Source organism: Schistocerca piceifrons, chromosome 1 (assembly GCF_021461385.2).
Source record: "Schistocerca piceifrons isolate TAMUIC-IGC-003096 chromosome 1, iqSchPice1.1, whole genome shotgun sequence".
In the NCBI taxonomy this organism is placed as follows: Eukaryota; Metazoa; Arthropoda; class Insecta; order Orthoptera; family Acrididae; genus Schistocerca; species Schistocerca piceifrons.
Genome location: NC_060138.1, coordinates 266,722,406 through 266,745,946, shown reverse-complemented (window position 1 = coordinate 266,745,946; position 23,541 = coordinate 266,722,406). Strand labels below are relative to the sequence as shown.

General features: G+C 42.8%; 1 protein-coding gene across 1 annotated transcript in view; it reads right to left on the bottom strand.

The window, feature by feature from the left end:
* LOC124802892 (protein singles bar) overlaps positions 1-23,541 on the bottom strand; it is a 127,344-nt gene that overhangs the window by 47,137 nt on the left and 56,666 nt on the right. The window contains exon 3 of the mRNA XM_047263952.1: positions 8,265-8,447. Coding sequence (XP_047119908.1) covers positions 8,265-8,447 — 183 coding nt within the window. The remainder of the gene's footprint in view (positions 1-8,264; positions 8,448-23,541) is intronic.

Genomic DNA, 23,541 nt, shown 5'->3' with positions numbered 1-23,541 from the left:
CGCGAACCGTATGACGTATCCGCTAGTTAAAGTTTTTCGGATTTCTGCTACACACTGCAGACAGTCACGCAAGGCCTTCTTTGGATTCGATCGCAGCTGTCCATTAGTCCGGTCTGGTATGGGTTCCATACGCTTGAGCAATATTCTTCGAGAGGTCCTACAAGTATTTAGTGTGCAACATCTCCCTTCTTCATTCTTGTTCTTTTCCGTGGACTTATTTCGTGTGTTCACAGGGAAGCACCTCCTCTCCCCCCACGACGAGACAGAATGTGTTTACCCAGTGTGTTTGCGTTTAATGTTAACGCACGTGGAAGTGTGAGACGTTTTCGAAATGTTTTTGTATCCTGTGGCTGAGGCCAGACGTCGGTATCAGCCCTGTATTTGCTTAATTGAATGTAGGAAACCGGGTGCAGTTGTTTTCTTAGACTAACTGCAGTTCCCCAGTACACTATTAATCGTGACCTGCCATTTGTTTTACCTACAACTGGGCGTACTAGGCTGTTCCGCTTCAGATCTCTACGTGGTGGAAGAGAAGTCCTCGTACCTCTGGAAACCCCTGTCTAGTATCAAATGTTGTGGATCAGGTCGGCAGCTATGTTACTTGTACCAGTTATTTGAATCAATTGTTGGAATTCATGTTTGTATGTTCTCGCAGTCGCAGAGCAGTTTTAATTTGTAGTCATGACGGATGTGAGCCGTCATAGTTATACTACCCAGGATAGCTTAGTGACAAGTGTGTGGGCGCAGAACGACAACACAGAAAGAAGACATAAGACAGGTTATGGGAGCGTTCCAGGAAATATTTCGTACTAGAAATATTGTCGTTTGGTCCAAAGGGAATCCTAATTACACAGTCGAGTTAGAAAGGAGCCCGCCTCACGTAATGATATGGGCAGCGATGAAATCAGGTCGTCTGCTTGGGCTAAACTTCCTGAAGGAACTGTGAATGGCGTAAATTATTTACGCATGTTACAAACGTGAGTAATACCTCAGCTTGAGGAAAGGGGCCTCACAGAACATTGCAGCAAGACTGAGCGCCGCCTCACTATGCAGCGTTGCTAAATGAACACTTCCCAGGACGGTGGATAGGTCGTGGTTCGTCAGTAACACCAGCTCCCTTGAAATGGCCGCCAACAAGTCTTGACCTCACCACACCTCACAACTCGTTACGGGAAATCATTAAGGCGCATGTATCTGCACGTCGTTATGCTACAAACGAAGAACTGCGCAATGCTGTTGAGGATGCATTTCGCACTATAACACCGGACGTGCTCGAAAATATGTCAAGAATAACACGGAGGCGTATGGAAATGAGTTTACAGCATGCTGCGGAACCCACCAATATGGTGGACACGTAATACGTAAGTAACGATTTGTGCTAAAACGAATCAAAGCAATTTTCATTCGATACTAGAGTTACGGGGACTTTTCGCTCACCCTGTACATATTGTTGCTCCCAGATATACGACAGGAGTCACTCTAATTGTGTCTCGCTAATTCTGTAACCAAAGGATACCACGCTATTACGTATCATTAAGTGCACACCTCCACACTCCTCTACATTAAGAATTATCTGCCACGTTTGCACCAGTCTGATATTTTGTCGAGAGCTGAGTATTCATACCTATAATTCCCTGATAACCATTTTGAGATGATTCAACCACTTTTCCCGAGAAATGTCTGGTACTCGCACATCTCACAATATATGAGTAATGAGTACTGAATACGGACTGTGGTGAGCATTTATAAAGTTTACTGCTGTCTTTGTGTCGGCGATAATGACGGAGAGCGATAAGAAAGAGAATAACACGGTGCTGGCACGTAAGCCAGTTCTCACGCGTCAGATACAAAATCTCATTCAATGTGAGACGTCACCGTCTCAGACGCGGTGAATACTTTTAGAATTTACCACAGGGTGTCGACACTCAAACTAGTTACCTGTGACCGTAGGCCAACATTGGCACGTCTGCCCAACTTTCTGGCCACGTTCCCAAGACAAATACTGTTTCCATCGGGGGTATTATAGCCTAGGGTTAGTACCATACTGATTCAGTGCTCTTCGTGGCGAGAGCGAAAAGCCTGCGCTCCGCCGCTTTACGCTGTCCCGCTCCTGGCAGTCAAATATTTTCGCAGATTCATACAACTTCTACTGAGGTAGCACATCTGACCGCATTTTTGTAACCTGTGTGATGTGACGATATTTAGAATCTCATTCTACCGACTGTCTAAAAACAGAACCTAACCAAATCAGTCAAACTGTAACAATCCGGTCCTTCTCTTCTTAATAGCAACAAGTTGCGAAGGTATGTCCTTTCTTAGTCCATGCGCCCCAGGACTTTGCAACACACGCGACGTAATTCCACTGAGACAATGTCGTTGAAGGAACCACTTATCCATGGACCCAGGTCGATTTTCTGCTTTAGTGAAACAATTTTGATAAGGTTCTCCGGCCTAGTATTGACCTACAAGAGAAAATTAAAAATTGTAATTCTGAAACAATTGAATATTGCCGTATATTTATTTATTCATACGTCCATTCATTCATCCATTCATTCATGCATTTATTTATCTGGGCCGCGGACCACGTCAAGAAGGATGTCCTGCTGCGATGTGGAACGCTTTGGGGTACGCATTAGAGAAGACAAACAAATCGTACACTTATGTTACTGAATTAATAATTTGTACAGAAACGTGTTTCTCCGGTTTCATAACTACAGTACTCATGAAGTGCTGTATTTTATTGCGCTGTATTGTTTTATGTCATAACGAGGGAGAATCGTGTGCACTCCCACACATTTCAACTTTTGTTTTTTATTTATTTTTAAATGCTCGTTTTTTTATCTTATATAATCTATTTTAACAATTCTCTGTAAATATTATGTAACCAGCTTCACAAGTGCAACTCAAACTCGTTAACATTCTAAGCACCATGGAACTGCATGACTACATTTACACACCTTTCTGCGTATTTAGATTTCACATATTACAAGAAGATAATAATTCAAGTTCTGTAGTTAGTGCGACATGTCTCATCACATACTTTAACTCATTTTGTTGTACTGATTTTTTGGTTGCATCATTGAATCAGTACTTTTGCGAGCAAAGCTTGTTAAGACGAATTGAGCTTTTTGTGATCTTTATCTGGTACAATTTGTATTTTTTCCTTAGCTCTTATTTCATCCCCATCGGTCTATATCGACAGGGGACGGGCTTTCAGAGGTTCACCGTTCCGCTCTTTTACCAAGATCTTTGAAAGACGAAACAAATATTAGTACATGTGAAAAGTTTACAGACAGATTAAAGTTGTGCGACTAAAAGCTAAAGGACAAAAATATATACGTATAAAAATAAATCGTAGAAGTCATGGCCTTCTTTTTTTAAAAAAAAGCACTGCGCTTTCACTCAAAACCTGAAGAACCTGCACTGAAGAAAGCGATTTGGGGAGAGTAAAATGTGTTCTATAGGTTTGAGGTGTGTGGGTAAAAAAATATACGCATGTGAAGTGAAGAGTAAGATTATTACGACAGATAACATATGTATTTTTACGTCACTTTGTTACAAATAAATTTTCTATCCCGCCCCATAATACTATATGTCTGTATCATCGCATGCAATGCTGTGCTCTGTCTTCTTTCCTTGTCTCTTTGTTTAGCACCAGTGCGGAGTCAGCGTGGTTATTAACGGATACGACACGGTTAGTTTAAGGGTGGCCATATGCCCTTCCTGTCGGCACACTGTTACCCCCCCCCCCCCCAGGGTAGTTTTATTCATGTGAAAAAGAGTGAAAGTTTTCTAAATATTTTAGAATAGTGTATCACAGGCTGGTCTTTGGTACCAGCCCAGTAGTCACCTAGTAGAATGTGAGAAACCGCCTAAAAAGCACATCTTGTCTGGCCGGCACGCCGAACGACCGTCGTCGATAATGCGACGGGCGGGGTGATGTGGGGCTGTGACGCCACCCCATCTCGGGGGCGCTCCTTTAACACGCAGGGCTACCCGCGCAGGTTAGAATACTGTATTCTGTCAACAACGTAAAATGATATTGTGATACTGTGATTACAAGTCTTATTTCTGGAATGTACGATCTTTGAGAAGAGCAAAGGAAATACGTGCTGTGGATATACTTTCGCGCCATCTGCGTCAGTTATGATGTAAACAGCATCCAAGAACAGTGCTTTGTTTGTATTTATGTTCTAGACGGTAACAATGGTAATAGCTTATGTAATTTATACCACTTTCACGACGTACGTAGCCTCTCGCCCGTTTACTGTTGCTGTATTCCTTTAGTTAATAAGCTCAGATACAACGATGACATGTCCGCAAGTCAGAAAGCTTTACATGTGCATTATACCATTTACATAACGCCATTAAGGTCGCCGAAATTGCACTAGTGAAAATAAATAATTTCTACGGCCAGTGGTGACTATGGCGTCTTTTAAAAATATTGCTTAACTGTGAACCGCAACGATGATAAAAAGTAAATCGTAGTAACTTAATCCACATCATTCAACAACAATAAATTCTACGGAGCGGGGCTAAATACAGGGAGTGAACGGTTATCGAAATGTTATACAGAAACCAGAGTGCAGTAATAGAGCCGAAATGAATGGAAGGGAAGCAGTAATTGAGAAGGGCATGAGACAGGGTTGTAGACTACCCCCAATTTTATTCAGTTTGTACGTCGAGCAAGCTGTGACAGAAACCAAGGAGAAATCTGGAACGTGAATTAAAGGGCTGGATGAAGAAATTAAAACTTCGAGATTTGCCGATGGTATTCTGTCACAGATGAGAAAGGACTTGGAAGAATAACAAGTTCGTTTGTGTGGCCATCCTCCGCAGCAAGCATATAAATACTTGTTTTGTAAATAAAACTGCCTTTTCCTGCTGCTAGTTACTTTATTTATCCCATACACGTTTCGTCTTCTCCTGTTCTAAGGCATCATCAGTGGGATGATTTGCTATCTGCGTTTCCTCATGTGGTGTTTGCTGTGTTATTCAGTGGTTTGGTATTTAATTAATTTGTAAATGGAAATGATAATCTTATTTTATTACATTGAGTAATTACTAGTTAATTTTTCTCCCGGCTAAAGATTTGATCAAGTTGCTAAAGAACTCCAAGTTAACGTCGTGTTAAAGTGTTGTCTGTAAGTTGTATAAGTGTCACTAAATCACAGTTCATACAACAGATTCCTTACAACTATTGATTAAGATGGAAGCAGTTATCTTCAGCAAAATAATCATTAAAACCACCGAATATCAGCCGCGCACAACACTGACGTATGTTACCTGAAACAATATTCTTCGCAACTCGTGCGTAATTAATTTCGACTCCATACATCAGCTAGAAAAGTTTCTTATAAGATCGTGCTATGAGCACTGTTTTTAAAGAACCAATCTGATTCGAATCATTTTCATTAGAATGAGTTCGGGACCACCGGTGCACATTTATTTTTACACATTTGTATTACCTTCGGCATTTATTCCGCAGAGTTGTGTAATTTAAATTTGAATTTTCCGCTGAGATAATTGTTAAGATGGCGGCAGACAACTGATAGAGACTTTCTATTGTTAGAGCAAATAAGTAAATATTTAAAATGCTTATTAAACTCTATAAAATCTACTTTCGTATTGTGCACTATTTAGACTTCATCAAGCAAACATTTGATTTGTTTCTAAGGAAAGCACAGACAAAAACGCGATACAAATCGCTATCATCAATGGCTGCGCTCCTTACAGCGGAAAGAAATAATTAACACAGATAATGCTAACTGAGAGAGGAATTAAAGTTACAAATAATTATTCACTCATATTTATAATAATAATGAACTCTATTTTCAAATAATAATTAACAAATAATTACAATTTCTTAACAGACCTCAGTTCGATATGCGTCCGCAACCTACAAAAGCCAACCAACAAAAGGTAAAAAAAAAGGAAGACAAACGCAGATCATAAAAGGAATTTACAATTATCATTGTCGTTGTATGATACACATCGGTATGTCCGATTACATCATAGAATATTATATAAATAATTAATGTTTATCATCGTTTTCACTGTTCTTTCATACGTCGAATAGATAATGTTTGTAACTGTTAGAGGCATAATTTTCTCTCGTCGCACTGTAGCTAAAATTTATCTCGTGGATGTTACACTCACATCTGGTCTGGAGGAAACGCAGATCAGCAAATCATCCCACTGATGATGCCTTTGAACAGGAGAAGGCGAAACGCGTATGGGATGAATAAAGTAACTAGCAGCAGGAAAAGGCAGTTTTATTTACAAGACTTGGAAGAATAGTTGAATGGAATGAATAGTTTCTTGAAATGAGATTACAAAATGAACATCAACAACAGTAGAAAAAGGGCAGTGGAATGCAGTCGAATTAAATCAGACTCCGGTGAGGAATTAGATTAGAAAATTGGACACTAAAAGTAATAGAAGTCTTTCGTTATTTGGTTAGTAAAGTAAGTGAAGATGACCAAATGAGAGAAGATTAAAATGTACACTGGCAATAGCAACAAATACTCTATGGTGCACCGCCTACTATCTAAGCCATAAACCAAACCAGATTTTGAAAATGAGTTGGAGATAATTCAATAAATAGAATACAGCAGTGATTATAGTCCTACGCTAATTGACAACATACCCAGTAAAAGGAAGAGACGGAGGGTAACAGAGCTTCTTTATCCTCCTCAGAAAGCACAAAACCACACTGATAACAAATGGGCCACCATGCAATATATAGGTAGGACTTCACAGGTACTTCCCAAGAAACCGAAATCCAGGAAATATACTCCAGATTTTTACATCAGGAATTCTGTTGTCTACATTCTTTAGCAATAAATGTAACATTCCATCTTTAAAATAGAGTGAAATTTATAGGACTCCCTGCAATGTGTGTGGCAAATCATATCAGGTAGGACTGTAACTAGTAGAGAGAACATGAAAGGAATTGGATACTGAAAAAGAAAGGTTATAATCTAATCTATTCCATAGAGTCCTTTCTTCTCTTCCCCCCCCCCCCCCCCCCCCCCGCCCTTTTCCGGCCCGTTCACCAGTTTGTCCACATTACATAGCAGTCTGCGCCATTACCCGCTTACTTGGCTTACACATTAACATATTTTTAATCTTTGAATATATTGTAATATAAGATTAACTTGTTCACAGATTCTTTGTGTATTACACTATCCTTGTGTTTTTTATCGAAATAGCGGTAAAACCTTTGTACAGCTGTCTGTTTAGTATTAAGTTATCTGACGATGACCCATGAAATCGAAAGCCGCTTCGTAACGAACTGTTAAATATTATTGTGTCACATTAATACGGTGTACTGAAGTTTCTAAAAAGAAATTTTTTAGCACCAAACATAATTTTTAAATGTTAGAAAGTGTACTCTGAAAGTGTTGATACGTAGAATCTAGCCTTTCGTGGATGTGAAATGTGGACTATAAATAGCACAGACTGGAAGAGAGAGGTTTTGAAAAATGCTGTTACAGAAGATTGCTGAAGGTTAGAAGAGTAGATTGGTTAACTACTGAAATCGTAGTGAATCGAACTGGAGAGAAAACAATTTTACTACATACCGCGATTAAAAGAAGGGATTATTGGATCGGGTACTCACTGGAGCATCTAGGAATTGTCGATTTGTAAGGAAGTGCTGGTCAGTTGGTTGATTTGGGGAAGGGAACCAGACGGCGAGGTCATGGGTCCCGTCGGATTAGGGAAGGATGGAGAAGAAAGTCGGCCGTGCCCTTTCAGAGGAACCATCCCAGCATTTGGCTGAAGGGATTTAGAGAAATCATGGAAAATCTAAATCAGGATAGCCAGATGCAGGATTGAACGGTCGTCCTCCCGAATGTGAATCCAGTGCGCTAACAACTGCGCCACCTCGCTCGGTGGAGAAGTGTATGTGTAGACGGCGATGGGGGTGGGGAGAGGGGAGGCAAGAAAAAATTTGAGACAAACAAAGGCTTGACTACAGTAAGCAAGTTCAAATGGAAGTAGACTGCAGTAGTTACGCCGAGATGAAGAGGCTTGCACAGGATAGAGTAGCGTAGAGATCTGTACCGACTCAATCTTCGGAATGAAGAGACGACTAAAAACAATTTCCACATTAAAATCTGTATCGGGTAATTATTCCTCCAACAACCCACTCCTGTCAGCACGAAAAAGATACGTTCCTCTAATTACAGTCAATAGTAAGTGGCTATAGTGCACAGAAGCTATAGTGCACAGAATAGCCTGCAGCAGCCGTTACTCACGAAAAGAGACGATCTGACGAGGCTGAACGACTTCTCGGAGAGCAGGTAGGAGGCGATGAGCACGCTGGTGGTGAGGAGGCAGGCCGACGCGGTGGTGAGGAAGCTGTAGAAGGACTTGCCGATCAGCGCCGACTGCTGCAGCCCGTAGCGCACCAGCAGGCCCTGGCACACGGCCCCCAGCACCTGTCAACACCAGCACCCATCTGCAGCGACGTTCGCCTCATCTGTACCTGCGCCCTACAGAAAGGCGACGAAGTGCCACTTGTGTCACCCTTATTGTGTTTGGACGCCCCGCTGTAGACGAGCCTCTTTGTGCTGCCGTGTAAAGGGAAGTCCCAACACTGGTCGTCCATGTAGTCCATGGTGCTGCAGACGTCATCGCACTGGATATTTGTCTTGCTTAAAAAAAAAGATCCTGGCTCAAGTTATGTGACGTGATTGTACTATCCTGCATGACCAGGCGAATAAAATGCCTGCCCTGTCAGCCGCTATAAATTACGTGTGGCAGTAAAAATAATGTAAATGTCGTGTGACTAGGGCCTCCCGTCGAGTAGACCGTTCGCCAGGTGCAAGTCTTTCGATTTGACGCTACTTCGGCGACTTGCGCGTCGTTGGGGATGAAATGATGGTGATTAAGACAACAGAACACCCAGTCCCTGACAGGAGAAAATCTCCTAACCGGCCGGGAATCGAACCCGGGCCCTTAGGATTGACATTCTGTCGCACTGAGCACTCATCTGCAGGGGGGGGAGGGGGGGGAGACGTGTGGCAGTTGATATCCTGCATGGCGTTGAGTATGGACCATCTGAATCCATCGATTGCATACTCGCATGACAGTCGCCGGTTCCCGACCAACGCAAAAAGGGTAAACCGCAGTCTCGATAGGTCTCGATCGACCCCGCTTCTGTCGCATTCCGATAACGGTTGGTGCATATTTCTCCTGCAAGGGATAACAAGACCTTCTCACAAACAAATTATATTTAGAACGCGATTGGTGGACGCCAAACCTGTGCGCAATCTCTCCTTTGATACAGATGGTAGATGGTGTTACTCCTAACTACACTGAGACGACAAGTGATGGGATAGCGAGATATACAGGGTGGTCGGAAATTCCCGTTACAGACTTCTAGGACTTGTAGAGGGGAGTGAGTACATCGTAGTTTGAATAGGAACCCATGGCCGGAAACGTCATCCAACGAGACTACAGAGCGTCAAAGTTATAGGCACGGGTGTCTCTAAATGTACATATACACGGGATGATTTCGTGATGATGTTACAGACTTTCTATGATGATGGAGAACGATAAAAGTATTAATTTGAAGTAAGGATCCCTGTACCGGAAACGAACGAGTCGGAAGTTGTAAACGAAAACCGTTGTGATACCTCTGACAGTTGAATACATGTAATGGTTCTTGTGTTACGAAGAGTGTAGGATTGGTAACTTTCAGTGGTGGCAGTGTGGACAAAAACAAGGAAAAATGTCCAATAAACTTGGGCTCTAAATTGCATTCCTGAGGAGCTATGAACACTTGCTCAGTAAAAGAGATGTGTTTCACATTAGCGAAGATGAAAGAATGCTCATAGCTCCTCAGGTATGCAATGTAGAGCCCACGTTCATTGGGAATTTTTTCTCGTTTTTGTCCACACTACCACCACTGAAAGTTACCAATCCTACACTCTCCGCAACACAAGAACCGGTACATGTATTTAACTGTCAGAGGTATCACAACGGTTTTCGTTTACAACTTTCAACTCATTCGTTTCCGGTACAGGGATCCTTACTTCAAATTAATACATCTATCGTTCTCCATCATCCTAGAAAGTCTGTAACATCATCACGGAATCACCCCGTGTATATGTACATTTAGAGACACCCGTGCCTATAACTTTGACGTTCTGTAGTCTCCTTGCATGACGTTTCCGAACATGGGTTCCTATTTAAAATACGATGTACTCACTCCCCTCTACGAGTCCCAGAAGTCTGTAACGGGAATATCCGACCACCCTGTATGTACTCCTATATACAGATGGCGGTAGTATCGCGTACACAAGGTAGAAAAGGGCAGCGCTGTGGTGAAGCTGTCATTTGTTCTTAGGTGATTCATGTGAAAAGGTTTCCCACGTGGATGGCCGCACGGCGCGAATTAACAGACTTTTAACGCGGAATGGTAGTTGGAACTAGAATCATGGGTCATATCATTTCGGAAATCGTTGGGGAATTCAATATTCCGGCGTCAAGAGAGTTCCGAAAATACCAAATTTCAAGAATTACCTCTCAGCACGGATAACGCAGCGGCCGTGGCCTTGCCTTAACGACCGAGAGCAGCGCCATTTGAGATGACGACTGGAAAACCGTGGATTGGTCAGATGACTCCCGATTTCAGGGTTTAAGTGTGGTGCAGACCCACGCAGCCATGGACCCAAGTCTCAATAAAGCACTGTGCAAGTGACCCCGTAAGTGCAAGCTAATGATGTCCCCATAATGTTTATATAAAATGGATTGGGTCCTCTGGTTTCAGACTGGACACCATTTGCAGCCGTTCATGGACTTCATATTCCCAAACAACGATGGAATTTTTACGAATGACAATGCACTACGACACCGGGCCGCGATTGTTCGCAGTTGATTTGAGGAACATCTGGCCAATTGGAGCGAATTATTTTCCCACCCAGATCTCCCGGAATGTATCCCATAGAACGTTTATGGGACATAATCGAAAGGTCAATTCGTGCAAAAAATCCTGCAGCCCGGCAACACATTCACAATTATGGACTGCTGTAGAAGCAGCATGTGACAAAATTTCTGCAGGAGACTTCCAACGACTTGCTGAGTCCATGTCACGTCGAGCTGTTGCACTACGTCAAGCAAAAGGAGGTCCTACACGATATTATGAGTTTTCCCATGGCTTTAGTCACCTCAGTGCATGTTTTTCTGTTACGCTGAAATTCTGCTCATTCGTTTAATCAAGCAAGTTGTACCCTCTATGCTAGCTTGACGATTGTTGCACGTGGCCTTAATTATATTGCAATTTTAATAGCTGGTGACGTGAATGAAGCCCGATGCAAACCAGAGGGCATAATCCTGGCAGGAATTGTTGGTACTGACCTTCTGATCAGAATGGTTGTCGTGCCTCTTGTAGGAGATTACCTCAAACCAGAATTACGAAAGGCCACGCAAAGCCGTCGGAAGCGAGCAAATATACAACGAAATTTGCAATCCAAATCAGTTTTTCCTAAAGGAATGGAAATTTATCGTTTACTCGAAAGTAACAATCCTCAGAATATGCACACTGTGTACCAAATGTCTACGCTTTCTGCTCTCCTATTCATTTTGCGTATGAACAGAGTGACAGCGGATATTGAGACATTATACCCTTGGACAATTTTTTATGCTGATGTGTTTTTCGTATAGTAAACCCGGCAATTTCTGGAAAATGGGACTCTGAGCTGGAAGATCTTTTAAGAAATAACGTTTGGCGTTAAACATTAAGAAAGATGAGTGTGCGGAATGTGGACGTAGATTTGTGGCTTCATCATTGAAAAGAATGAACTCCTGAGCAAAACTACACAGGTTAAATGACTCGGCCCCCTTGTAAGTTCGAATGCGAGATGTTTCCAGACGCTCGAGCAGGAGTTAACGCTGTGTGGCTGAAATGGACTACTATGTGCCATGTGATAAGGAAGTACCCAACCATCTTAAGGGAACAACCAATAGATATTTCCGCTCAGGAAATCTTATTTTTACAAACATAAAATTAACATTGTATTTGTGATTCTTGAGTTTCTCCCGGCGTATTTGATAATCAAAATATCCACGGGTGGGCTGCCGGTCTATAGTGTCCAGCGGGCACAATATTTCGGCGATCATACATGTCGCCATCATCAGGTGAACTGACGGACTGAGCTCCTGTGAACGTGCCGGCACGGAGATCCGTACGCAATGACTGCTCAGAGGGAACTGGATTCGGTCGCGGCGGCGGCCGATTTAAATACCCTCCGCCCGCGGCGCGCTCCCTCCGCCCCGCGCCACGGTCGCGCGGTGGAACAGATTGCGACGGCGTCTGAGATGACGTCGCTGTGATGGCTCTGTCCGCCGTGGTCGTCACAACTATACGTTTGCTCGATTTACTCTTGATTAACGCGATCGCTGGTTCCCAAGCCTTGCTAAGATTATAGCCACAGTCCCGGTTTATGAGGTCGTCATTGGTGCGAATTTCGATGGCCTCTCTAACAACGCTGTCCCAGTATCTCGACGTCTGTACCAGAATCCTCGTGCGGTCATACTCCATGGCGTGATTTTCCGACAAACAATGTTCAGCGACCGCCGACTTGCTCGGATACATCAGTCGAGTGTGCCTCTGGTGTTCACGGCATCGATCCTCGACGATACGCATCGTCTGACCAATATACGACTTGCCACATTGACACGGAATCTGGTACACGCCGGCCTTCTTGTATTTGCACGCAGACAGCTGTCACCACCCTTCACAGAGGAACGGGGTACTTAAAACTCTAGTACATAGGGCGCGCACTATCTCTGACGCAGAGAGTCTCCCCAGGAATTGGAACATCTGAGAACTGTATTTCGAAAAAATGGGTACTCAGAGTGGCAGATTCAACGTGCTCTCCGCCCAACCATTGCAGCACAACCTGTTGGGATGGATGAAGTCACGAAGGAGGAGGTAGGCACTGCATTTATTCCAGACACAGGCGCACTCTCAGGGAAAATCGCCCGCATTCTGAAGAAACACCGGGTCGGAACTGTGTTTTGTCCTCCAAATAAAACTCGTGCACTGGTGGGGAGCGCCAAAGATGACCTCGGTTTGAGGAAGGCCGGCGTGTACCAGATTCCGTGTCAATGTGGCAAGTCGTATATTGGTCAGACGATGCGTACCGTCGAGGATCGATGCCGTGAACACCAGAGGCACACTCGACTGATGTATCCGAGCAAGTCGGCGGTCGCTGAACATTGTTTGTCGGAAAATCACGCCATGGAGTATGACCGCACGAGGATTCTGGTACAGACGTCGAGATACTGGGACAGCGTTGTTAGAGAGGCCATCGAAATTCACACCAATGACGACCTCATAAACCGGGACTGTGGCTATAATCTTAGCAAGGCTTGGGAACCAGCGATCGCGTTAATCAAGAGTAAATCGAGCAAACGTATAGTTGTGACGACCACGGCGGACAGAGCCATTACACCGACGTCATCTCAGACGCCGTCGCAATCTGTTCCACCGCGCGACCGTGGCGCGGGGCGCGGACGGCGGAGGGAGCGCGCCGCGGGCGGAGGGTATTTAAATCGGCCGCCGCCGCGACCGAACCCAGTTCCCTCTGAGCAGCCATAGCGTACGGATCTCCGTGACGGCACGTTCACAGGAGCTCAGTCCGTCAGTTCACCTGATGATGGCGACATGTATGATCGCCGGAATATTGTGCCCGCTGGACACTATAGACCGGCAGCACACCCGTGGATATTTTGATTAACATTGTATTTACTTGGCTACAATACACATATATCGCTTTGTGTATGATCGAGTGTTTCTGAATTCGCCAGAACGACTAAAAGACTGAGGATTATGCTGTCTCAAGAATCCCCAGAAGATCATGACACGAGACTTGCAGGTACTCGAGAGCTTCAGACTTTAACTCGCTCTTTGGAAACCCCTTCCGAAAGCGACATATGATGTAACTCTGAACGAGAGCATTACGCATTATCTTGCTCCCAGAACCCTTCACTCACAGAGAAAAGCGTCAAAGTTCTCATCCTGTTGCACAACTGCTTCACAGTATCTCCTGTGTTAGTGAAGCAAGTTCTTCATTCATGTCTTCAGTTACACTTCTTGAGACGTTGTATACCAAAATACTTTATAAGTCAAGAAAAAATTCTTTGAAACTTTTTTTTTTTTAAATTTGTGGTATGGTCTTATGGGACCAAAATGCTGAGAACATCGGTCCCTAAGCCTGCACACCACTTAATCTAACTTAAAGTATCTTACGCTATGGACAACACACAGACCCATGCCCGAAAATCCTATGAGTATGATGTCTCCGGCAGAACTATATAACGTACCTAGATAAAGCCGTATTTTTAGCTAGTTGTAAATACTTAAATCGCTGTAAGGGAAAAGATTTAGCTCCATTCTCCCTGTTCTGTAATGGCATACAGTAAAGAGGGAATAATTTGCATACCAAAAATCATAGTAATCTGGAACTGCATGAGGGAAGATGGAACACAAAACATTTCTACATATTATTTGATACTTTAAATTAGATGTCTTGTTTCTGGTTTACAGATAATTGAATTGTAAGTACACAATATACAAGGTTACCTCTGGGATCAGTTTTCGTGGTTGCCTGTTTGAAATGGAATTTCAGAGAGGTTTGTAAACCACGTTCTTACTGTTTGGGAAAGAAGTGAACTACGCCTTTAGATGTAGTTGTTATCAGTCAAGATGATTATCTACTTCGACATCTATTTCATTACCATCTGAGAGTAATTTCGTTTTATCCTACACAGAATATTAGGTTTCTAAATTGTATTCCTTTTCGAAAACCTTTGAACACCAAAACTATGTTGAAAGACAGATATTTTAAAAGTCATTGTATTTTGTTTTATTTTGATATGACTTATTCGTTATCGAGAGCACATAGAACTTTCTGGTATCCATTTCCATATACAAGGTGGGACAAAACTGACGAAGCGGTTATAGCCAAAGTCTACAAAAAAGAGCCGTGAAACACCATAGGCCAAAAAAACGTAAAATTTCGGCAGGTGAAGCAATGCGAGCGCTCCAAGCGGCTAGCATGTAATAACAAAAGGATGGCATGTATAAACTGAGAACTTGCTGTTTTTAATACTGTTACTTCCATATTTCCAATCGCCAAATGTGATGGGGACTTTCCCAATACGAACAGAAAAACACAATTAAAGCAATATCCTCTTCTATTAATTTCATTATATAACAGCAAAATCTTCGTACAGTCTATTGTATCATCGAAAACCTTTTGAGAGGTGAATTTAAGCTAAGGCATTTAAGTTCAAAAGGAACCGGTTATGAGTATATCCGCGTGCTTGGCAAGTTGTTTGTGATGCCTTGCGCCGATTGTAGTTCATTTCACGAGATTCTTTGGAGATTTCAGGTTCATTTTAATACATTCAAAGCTTGATACGATTTTTATGTTCATGGAGAGTCTTCTTACACCTGGTCTTTTAACTTTGTCTTTGTTTCTTTGCCTTGTGTATGCACATCATGCTTACCTATTCTGCTTCCCAGATAACAAAATGCGGACATTCTTTGAAGATTGTCTTGCCCCGCTGTAACGTTTAGTCCTTCAGCATGTTCACCTGTGACGCTTGCTTCTTATTTATGCGCATGTCTTGAATAACGGCTAGTACATGTCCCATTACATTTAGCACAAAGCTTAACTCCTAATCACTTTTGCCTACTACTGCTGGATCATCACTTAGTCGTGTGCGCTAATTCTCTGTCATTGATAAACAATAATATTACCAAATGTAACTGAAGCTGCTAGAATTTGTAGCATCACAATAAGGTCCGAAATACGATTTCATTTATAATTTTAATGCGCTTCTTCGGTCCATATGCGCAATACACAATTGTTTGTATGTTTACACATGCCACCATCTTGGTGGCGCTAACGAAGTTGCAGAAAACCTCTTGGAGCTTTGTTAGCACTGATCTCAGTACTATTTGTGATTCTTTATCTTGAACTCCGGTGCAAGTATGAATAAGTCTTTTTGTTTATTCTTCTCTCCTTTCTTTTGTTTCAGATTCTGCTAGAGGAAGGACGAGAGATTGATCATCCTTGCTCTTTAAGTGTGTGAAATACCAACAAAACTAATTATATATAAAAAAGTTAAACACGGCTATAAACCTTTCGTGACTTTCGGCCAAACCTGCATATTTTGAAACTGAGTACGCTTCAGTTTAGAATGGTTATGGTTTCGGTTTAGGAAGAAGAACACTGAAAACGTGGCTTGCACACTGCTGGGGTTGAACCACACCACGTATTTTATGATGTGAAAATGCCGGTTGAAACCAGTCATTTCCTTTAAAACTAGTTCGTCTGTATCAGACAATGAATAAATTTACAAAATAATGTCATTGTACCTCAACTAAAATGTTCTTTTGGAAAGTACTCAGTTCATGTTACTTATGTCACACATCAATTCTGTACCGATAGAGTCGATATGTGATGATTGTAACACATTTACAACTGTTAATATCTTCTTTGTTGTGGGTAACAATGGTGCGGTTGGGACGTAGAGATGACCACAACATACTAGACCCCACAGTAATTTTCGGGAAAATCTGAGTGAGATATTTTTTACATGCCTGTTATGCGGCCTCCATTTTCATTCGATGCGAAAAGAGGTCGCAGGTCAAGATACCTGGCACCAAGTAAAGTGAAGCAATGATAATGTACCGAAATCACACTAACAGCACTGTCATTATAACAGAATCCGGCTACTGCACCTGATATCTATACCTATGTGGGGACGGTTCCAGAGCACAATCTGTTTTTTAATTGTAGACGCAATCGTTTTAACTCGTCGTTGTTAACTCTCGTCAGTTGCTCTACGTAGCTTGTTGTAAGTGGGATGATTAATCTACATAGGATTTCAAACAAGTAAACACTTGAAGGAAGGCCACGAGATCAACGAGCAATATAAGAAGTTAATTTAACCGTGCCTGCAGCTTGTTGGAGCTAACAAACCGGTTGTTTATACGCCTACGTAGAGTCGCTGCCGTCCTCTCCTGCGTTTCCACAGAATACTTGCGGGAAGAAGGAAGTTTAGGCTTTCACGTCCATTCTATAATTAAGCTATTAGGAAAAACGCATGAATTCAGAGCGTACTAGGAAGAAGCAGGAAATTGGCCGTGATCCTTAAGAAGAAGCCATTCTGACGTTCGCCGAAATCAATACATATTATAAAATGTATGTATGTATTCTATATGTACATTGAACAAGCAGTAAAGGAAACGAAAGAAAAATTGTAAGTAGGAGTTAAATTTAAGAGAGAAGGAATAAAAACTTTCAGGTTTGCGGATGACATTGCAATCCTGTCAGAGACAGCAAAGGACTTGGATAGTGTCTTGAAAGAAGGATGTAAGATGAACATCAACAAAAGCAAAACAAGGTTGATGGAATGTAGTCGAATTAAATCAGGCGATGCTAATTAGATTATGAAACGAGACGCTTAAAATAGTAGATGAGTTTTGTTATTTCGGCAACAAAATCACTGATGATGGCCGAAGTAGAGCTCATATAAAATGTAGGATACTAATGGTAAGAAAAGCATTTCCTAACAAGAGAAATTTGTTGACATCGAATATAAATTTTAAGGGATAGGAAGTCTTTCCTGATGGTATTTGTTCGGAGTGTAGCCATGTACGGAAGTTGGTTAGTTAGGTGGTTTGGGGAAGGAGACCAGACAGCGTGGTCATCGGTCTCATCGGATTAGGGAAGGATTGGGAAGGAAGTCGGCCGTGCCCTTTCAGAAGAACCATCCCGGCATTTGCCTGGAGTGATTTAGGGAAATCACGGAAAACCTAAATCAGGATGGCCGGACGCGGGATTGAACCGTCGTCCTCCCGAATGCGAGTCCAGTGTCTAACCACTGCGCCACCCCGCTCGGTGTGTACGGAAGTGAAACATGGACAATAAACACTTTAAATAAAAAGAAACTAGGAGCTTTCGAAATGCTGTGCTACGGAAGAATGCTGAATACAAAATGGGTCGATCACTTAACTAATAAGGAGGCTCTGAATAGAATTGGGGAGACAAGGAATTTGTGGCACAACTTGACCAAAAGAAGGGGTGTGTTGATAGAACACATTCTGAGACATTAAGGTATCACCAATTTAGTTCAAAAAAATGGTTCAAATGGCTCTGAGCACTATGGGACTTAACATCTGAGGTCTTCAGTCCCCTAGAACTTAGAACTACTTAAACCTAACTAACCTAAGGACATCACACACATCCATGCCCGAGGCAGAATTCGAACCTGCGACCGTAGCGGTAGCACGTTCCAAACTGAAGCATCTAGAACCACTCGGCCACACCGGCCGGCTCACCAATTTAGTCCTCGAGGGAAGTATTGGTAAAAATCGTAGAGTGAGACGAAGAGATGAAAACAGTAAGCAGGTTCATAAAGAGGTAGGTTGCAGTAGTTATTCGGAGATGGTCTCGCACAAGATGGAGTTGCATGGAGAGCTGCATCAAACCAGTCTTCGGAGTGAAGACTACAATAACAACAACAACAACAAGTATGTATATGTGTATGTTCCACATCCCCTCCTAAATCACTGGACCGAATTCAATCAAACTTGGTACACATACCCTTTACTGTCAATCAAGAATCGCTGTGGGAGTAATAATCATCTACCTATCAGAGTTCAGGAGATACGACGTCATAAACAATGAGAAGCGTGAAAAACTGTCGTATTGAGCTTTACGTTTAAACGTATTCCTTCTTTCCTACTAACTCTATTCGCACAATTCTTCATTATCCACACTTTTCGTTGACTGAACCTATAAAATGATACCATTGTATATCACAGAGAGCCGGAGATATGACGTCATAAACACAGAGATGCAGGAAGAGCTGCCGTGTCATGCATGACGCTACAATTTATTAGCTCTTTGCCACTAACGCTATTCGTCGTAGCTCTTACACATGTAGCTGGAAACACAGTTTATAATTAAGTTAATCAAATAAACATTACAGAGAATTTATATTCTGCATACTATGTTTATTAATGTGGAGATTATACATGTACATTTGTACATTATATATCTTTATTCGTACGACTGTCTCACAATTTCACAGTTGTTTTCACGAATACAGGAAAATGAAAATTTTTCAATGTTACTTTACAAACATGGTTCATATTTGGTTTACGTTTCTAACAGAAAATTGGCCGAAATGAACACACGGGGAATTCCGGGTTTGTCAGCTAGTTAATTTATAACAAGAATAGAAAACCCGTCTCCGGATGCTTGGACAAGTGTTTGAAACTCACTCCTTCCGGATGCGAGTCCAGCACTTTACCCACAGACAGAAACTACGTGGGAAAATACCACAAGTGATAAGGTACATCATTCGAAACAATTAGGGAGGCAGGCAGCGTATGCCCATATAATCTATCAAATTCCCTTGATGTCATATGTAAGAGAATGTACTCGTACTTTTAAATATAACAAAATATGCTCCAGTGTATTGACGTAACTAACCAGTAAAAGAGATGCAAGTATAATTTTTGTACCAGGCAAGTAGATCAGGAGTAGGTGAAGCAACCTTTAATTATTTCACTCTGTGACTAATTAACAAAACATGCATTGCTCTAAATCTTCATGCCATCCTAAATGGCCAACGGTCAGCAAGTGTTCAGTCAACACTGCTACAGTGATGTTTACCCAGTACAAAGTTTACGTGATGAAATCACCTGGAAACATCTATTCCAGCTCTTCAAACGGTGTAGACGGTGTTGGAGGGGAAGGAGGATGGTGGGAGATAAAGGTAGGCTTTTGTCGAAATCATAACTGCCCATACCTGCCACACATAAGATATTTGCGACGGGTATCCCGTCATTACTGTCAGTTCAGAGCGTAAGTGAGTAGACTTGACAAGAGGCAAGAGTTTTTTAGGTTGTGGAATTATTAACCTGCCCTTCCCTTCACCTTCGCTGCTCCCCTCCGCCACAGACGGCACCGCTAGCCTGTGCGTGCTTGTGGGACCGTCCAGCGTGAGTACTATCTGCTGTTACGTCACTGCTCCCCGGGGACAGTCGAAAAGCGCCAAGTGGGTTAAACATCACGAAGCGGCGAGAAGCACAACAGATTAGATAAAACGTGGCGCGGGACGGCCCAAGTCCAGTTGGGAAGATGACGTCACGATGATCAGGCGCAGAGGAGCGGGGGCACTTGAGTCACGCCGGCTTCATTCAGTAAGTGAATTTGCTTGTCACGTAACGTGATAAGGGACCAGCAAGTGGAAGAATCCCAGGAGGCCTACCAACAGTTCTCTGCCTTGATGCTATACTGAACCGCAGAGACGCAGTGCTAGGTCGTTAGCGAAGATAAGAATTACAGCACTGTTTCCAGTTTTTTGGCCGTGGCCGCGTAACGCCTTCTTATCAAGACGTAAACGCGACCATGTTACGCCATATTTTATTACTTCAATGCTACATACTTTGTATGCGGATTCCTCTGGGGTGTGTCATCTACAAAACTTCATCCACATAACACGAAACATGTACACTGAAGCGCCAAGAAACTGGTTTAGTCATGCGTATTCAAATAGAGAGATACGTAAACAGGCGGAATACGGTGCTGCCGTCGGCATCTCCTATATAAGATAACAAGTGACTGGCGCAGTTGTCAGTCCGGTTACTGCTGCTACATTGGCAGGTTATCAAGATTTAAGTGAGTTTGAACGTGATTTTATAGTCGGCGCACGAGCGATTGGACACTGCATTTCCGAGGTAGTGATGAAGTGCAGATTTTCCCGTTCGACCATTTCACGATTGTACGGTGAATATTAGGAACCCGATTAAACATGAATTCTCCGACTTCGCTGTGGCCGGAAAAAGATTGTGCAAGAACGGGACCAACGACGACTGAAGAGAATCTTCCAACGTGGCAGAAGTGCTGTAGATTTCAGTGCTGGGCCATCAACAAGTGTCAGCGTGCGAACCGTTCAACGAAACGTCATCAGTATGAACTTTCGGAGCTGAAGGCCCACTCGTGTAGGCTTGATGACTGCATGACACAAAGCTTTACGCCTCGCCTGGGGTCAATACCGACAATGGACTGTCTATGACTGGAAACATGTTGCCTGGTCGGAAGAGTCTCGTTTCAAATTGTATCGAGCGGACGGACGTGAACGGGTATGGAGACGACCTCATGAATCCATGGACCCTACATTTCACCAGGGGATTGTTCAAGCTGGTGGAGGCTCTCTAATGGTGTGGAGCGTATGCAGTTGGAGTGATATGGGACTCCTGATAGGTCTAGATACGACTCTGACAACTGACACGTAGGTAAGCATCCTGTCTGATCACCTGCATCCATTCATGTCCGTTGGGCATTCCGACGGACTTTGGCTATTCCAGCACTACAATGCGACACCCCCCACAGAGTGGCTCCAGATACACCCTTCTGAGTTTAAATATTTCCGCTCAACCACCAAACTCCCCAGATGTGAACATTATTGAGAATATCTGGGATACTTTGCAACGTGCTGTTGGAAAGAGATCTCCACCCCTCGTACTCTTACGGATTTATGAACAGCCCTGCAAGATTCATGGAGTCAATTACCTCCAGCATTAGATATTAATCGAGTCACTCCACGTCATGTTGCGGCAGTTCTTCGTGTTCGCGGGGGTCCTACACGATATTAGGCAGGTGTACCATCTTTTTGCTCTTCAGTGTAGCAGGAAATGAAAATACTTTCTGCTTTGTATGCTTTTTCTACCACCCAGCATTATGTTACAAAACGGTCATGTAGCTTTCCATTTACCATCTGAAGATGAGCCTGAAATAAGTTGGGTTGGGGTTGTTTTGGGGGAGGAGACCAGACAGCGAGGTCATTGGTCTCATCGGATTAGGAAAGGAAGGGGAAAGAAGTCGGCCGTGCCCTTTCGAAGAAACCATCCCGGCATTTGCCTGGAGCGATTTAGGGAAATCACGGAAAACCTAAATCAGGATGGCCGGACACGGGACTGAACCGTCGTCCTCCCGAATGCGAGTCCAGTGTGCTAGCCACGGCGCCACCTTGAAAAAAAAATGATTACTTGCAGTTTTCTGTGTCTATACTGAACTATGCAACCAGGGAATTCTTTGCAACTGATATATTCTTATAGGAATTGCATAAACGACCGAATCTCCTTCTCCTCCTTCTCTTTGTCCATCTCCTTCTCCTCCTTTCTTTGTTCACATTTTCCTCCAGCTTTCATTGTCCATCTTCTCCTCATGCGCCATGTCTCTGTTCATCACCTCTTCCTCCCCTCCCCGTCCATCGACAGATAAACCGTGGATTTTCACATCAGAGCACATCACATCATTTTATTTCTCACAGTCGGTTTTAATTGTAAACCTGTACATTGTTGTTTAGAAAATTGCATAGGCTGTGACGGTTTGGATGTTTATTAGATTATCGGGTAAAATCGTGAAGTAAATTGGTCAAGAATTTTCGAGATTTTTGGTGATAACATTTCCTAATAAACACAGGTTGTTTCAAAATGTCACTGACAAACTTCGAGGAAATGTGAAAGATGTCTTGAGGAACAAAATCAGAGCAGGAACCCGTTTCCGGAAATGTCATCCAACGACGCTACGGAGGGTTGAAGCTACAGGGTGATCCCGCGATGATGTTAGAAACTTAGAGGGATGATGGAGAAGGATAAGTGTATCAATCTGATGTAAGGGAACCTGGTCCAGAAACGACCAAGTCTGAAGTTGTAAGCGAAAATCGTTCTTATACCTCTGACAGTGGAATACATTTACTGGTACTGCTAAGGTTGTAGGGTAGGCAAGAGACGGTAGCTTGGGCCAAATCAAGAAAAATGTCTAGGAAACATGAGCTCTCAAATGCATACAGTAAGTGCTAGGAGCACTCGCTGAACAGAGTAGAGATGTGTTTCACAGTAGCGAAGCTGAAATAGTGCTAATAGCACCTCAGGTTTGTATTTTAGACCCCATGTTTACGGGACGTTTTTCCCTTGTTTGGCTCATGCTACCACCTCTAAGAGCTGCGTACCCTACAGTCTTAGCAACAACAGCAGCGGTACATGCAGTCCTCTGTCAGAGGTATCAGAATATTTTCCGCTTATAGCTTTAAACTCCTTCGTTTCCGGACTTTGGTGCCATACCTCAAATTGATATATATATATATATATATATATATATATATATATATATATATATATATATATATCCTTCTCCATCATCCCTGAAAGTTTGTAACATCATCACAGAATCACCTTGTATGTGCATAAATACAGGATGATTCTTATTAACGTTTAAGAAACCCTGTAGCGACGTATATGACGCTGAAACAAATAATTTAATATAAGGCACATGGCGCCGCAAATGTCGGGAAATACCCCAAAAGTGGAAGAAAAATGTTGAGCACGTGAAGTCACATCCAAAACACTGAAAGTATTTTCGAGTCCGAGCGTGAAGGGATGACTGTGCAAAGCAATACTTGATTCCAAAAAAACGGTGCAAATTTCGAGGATCTTTT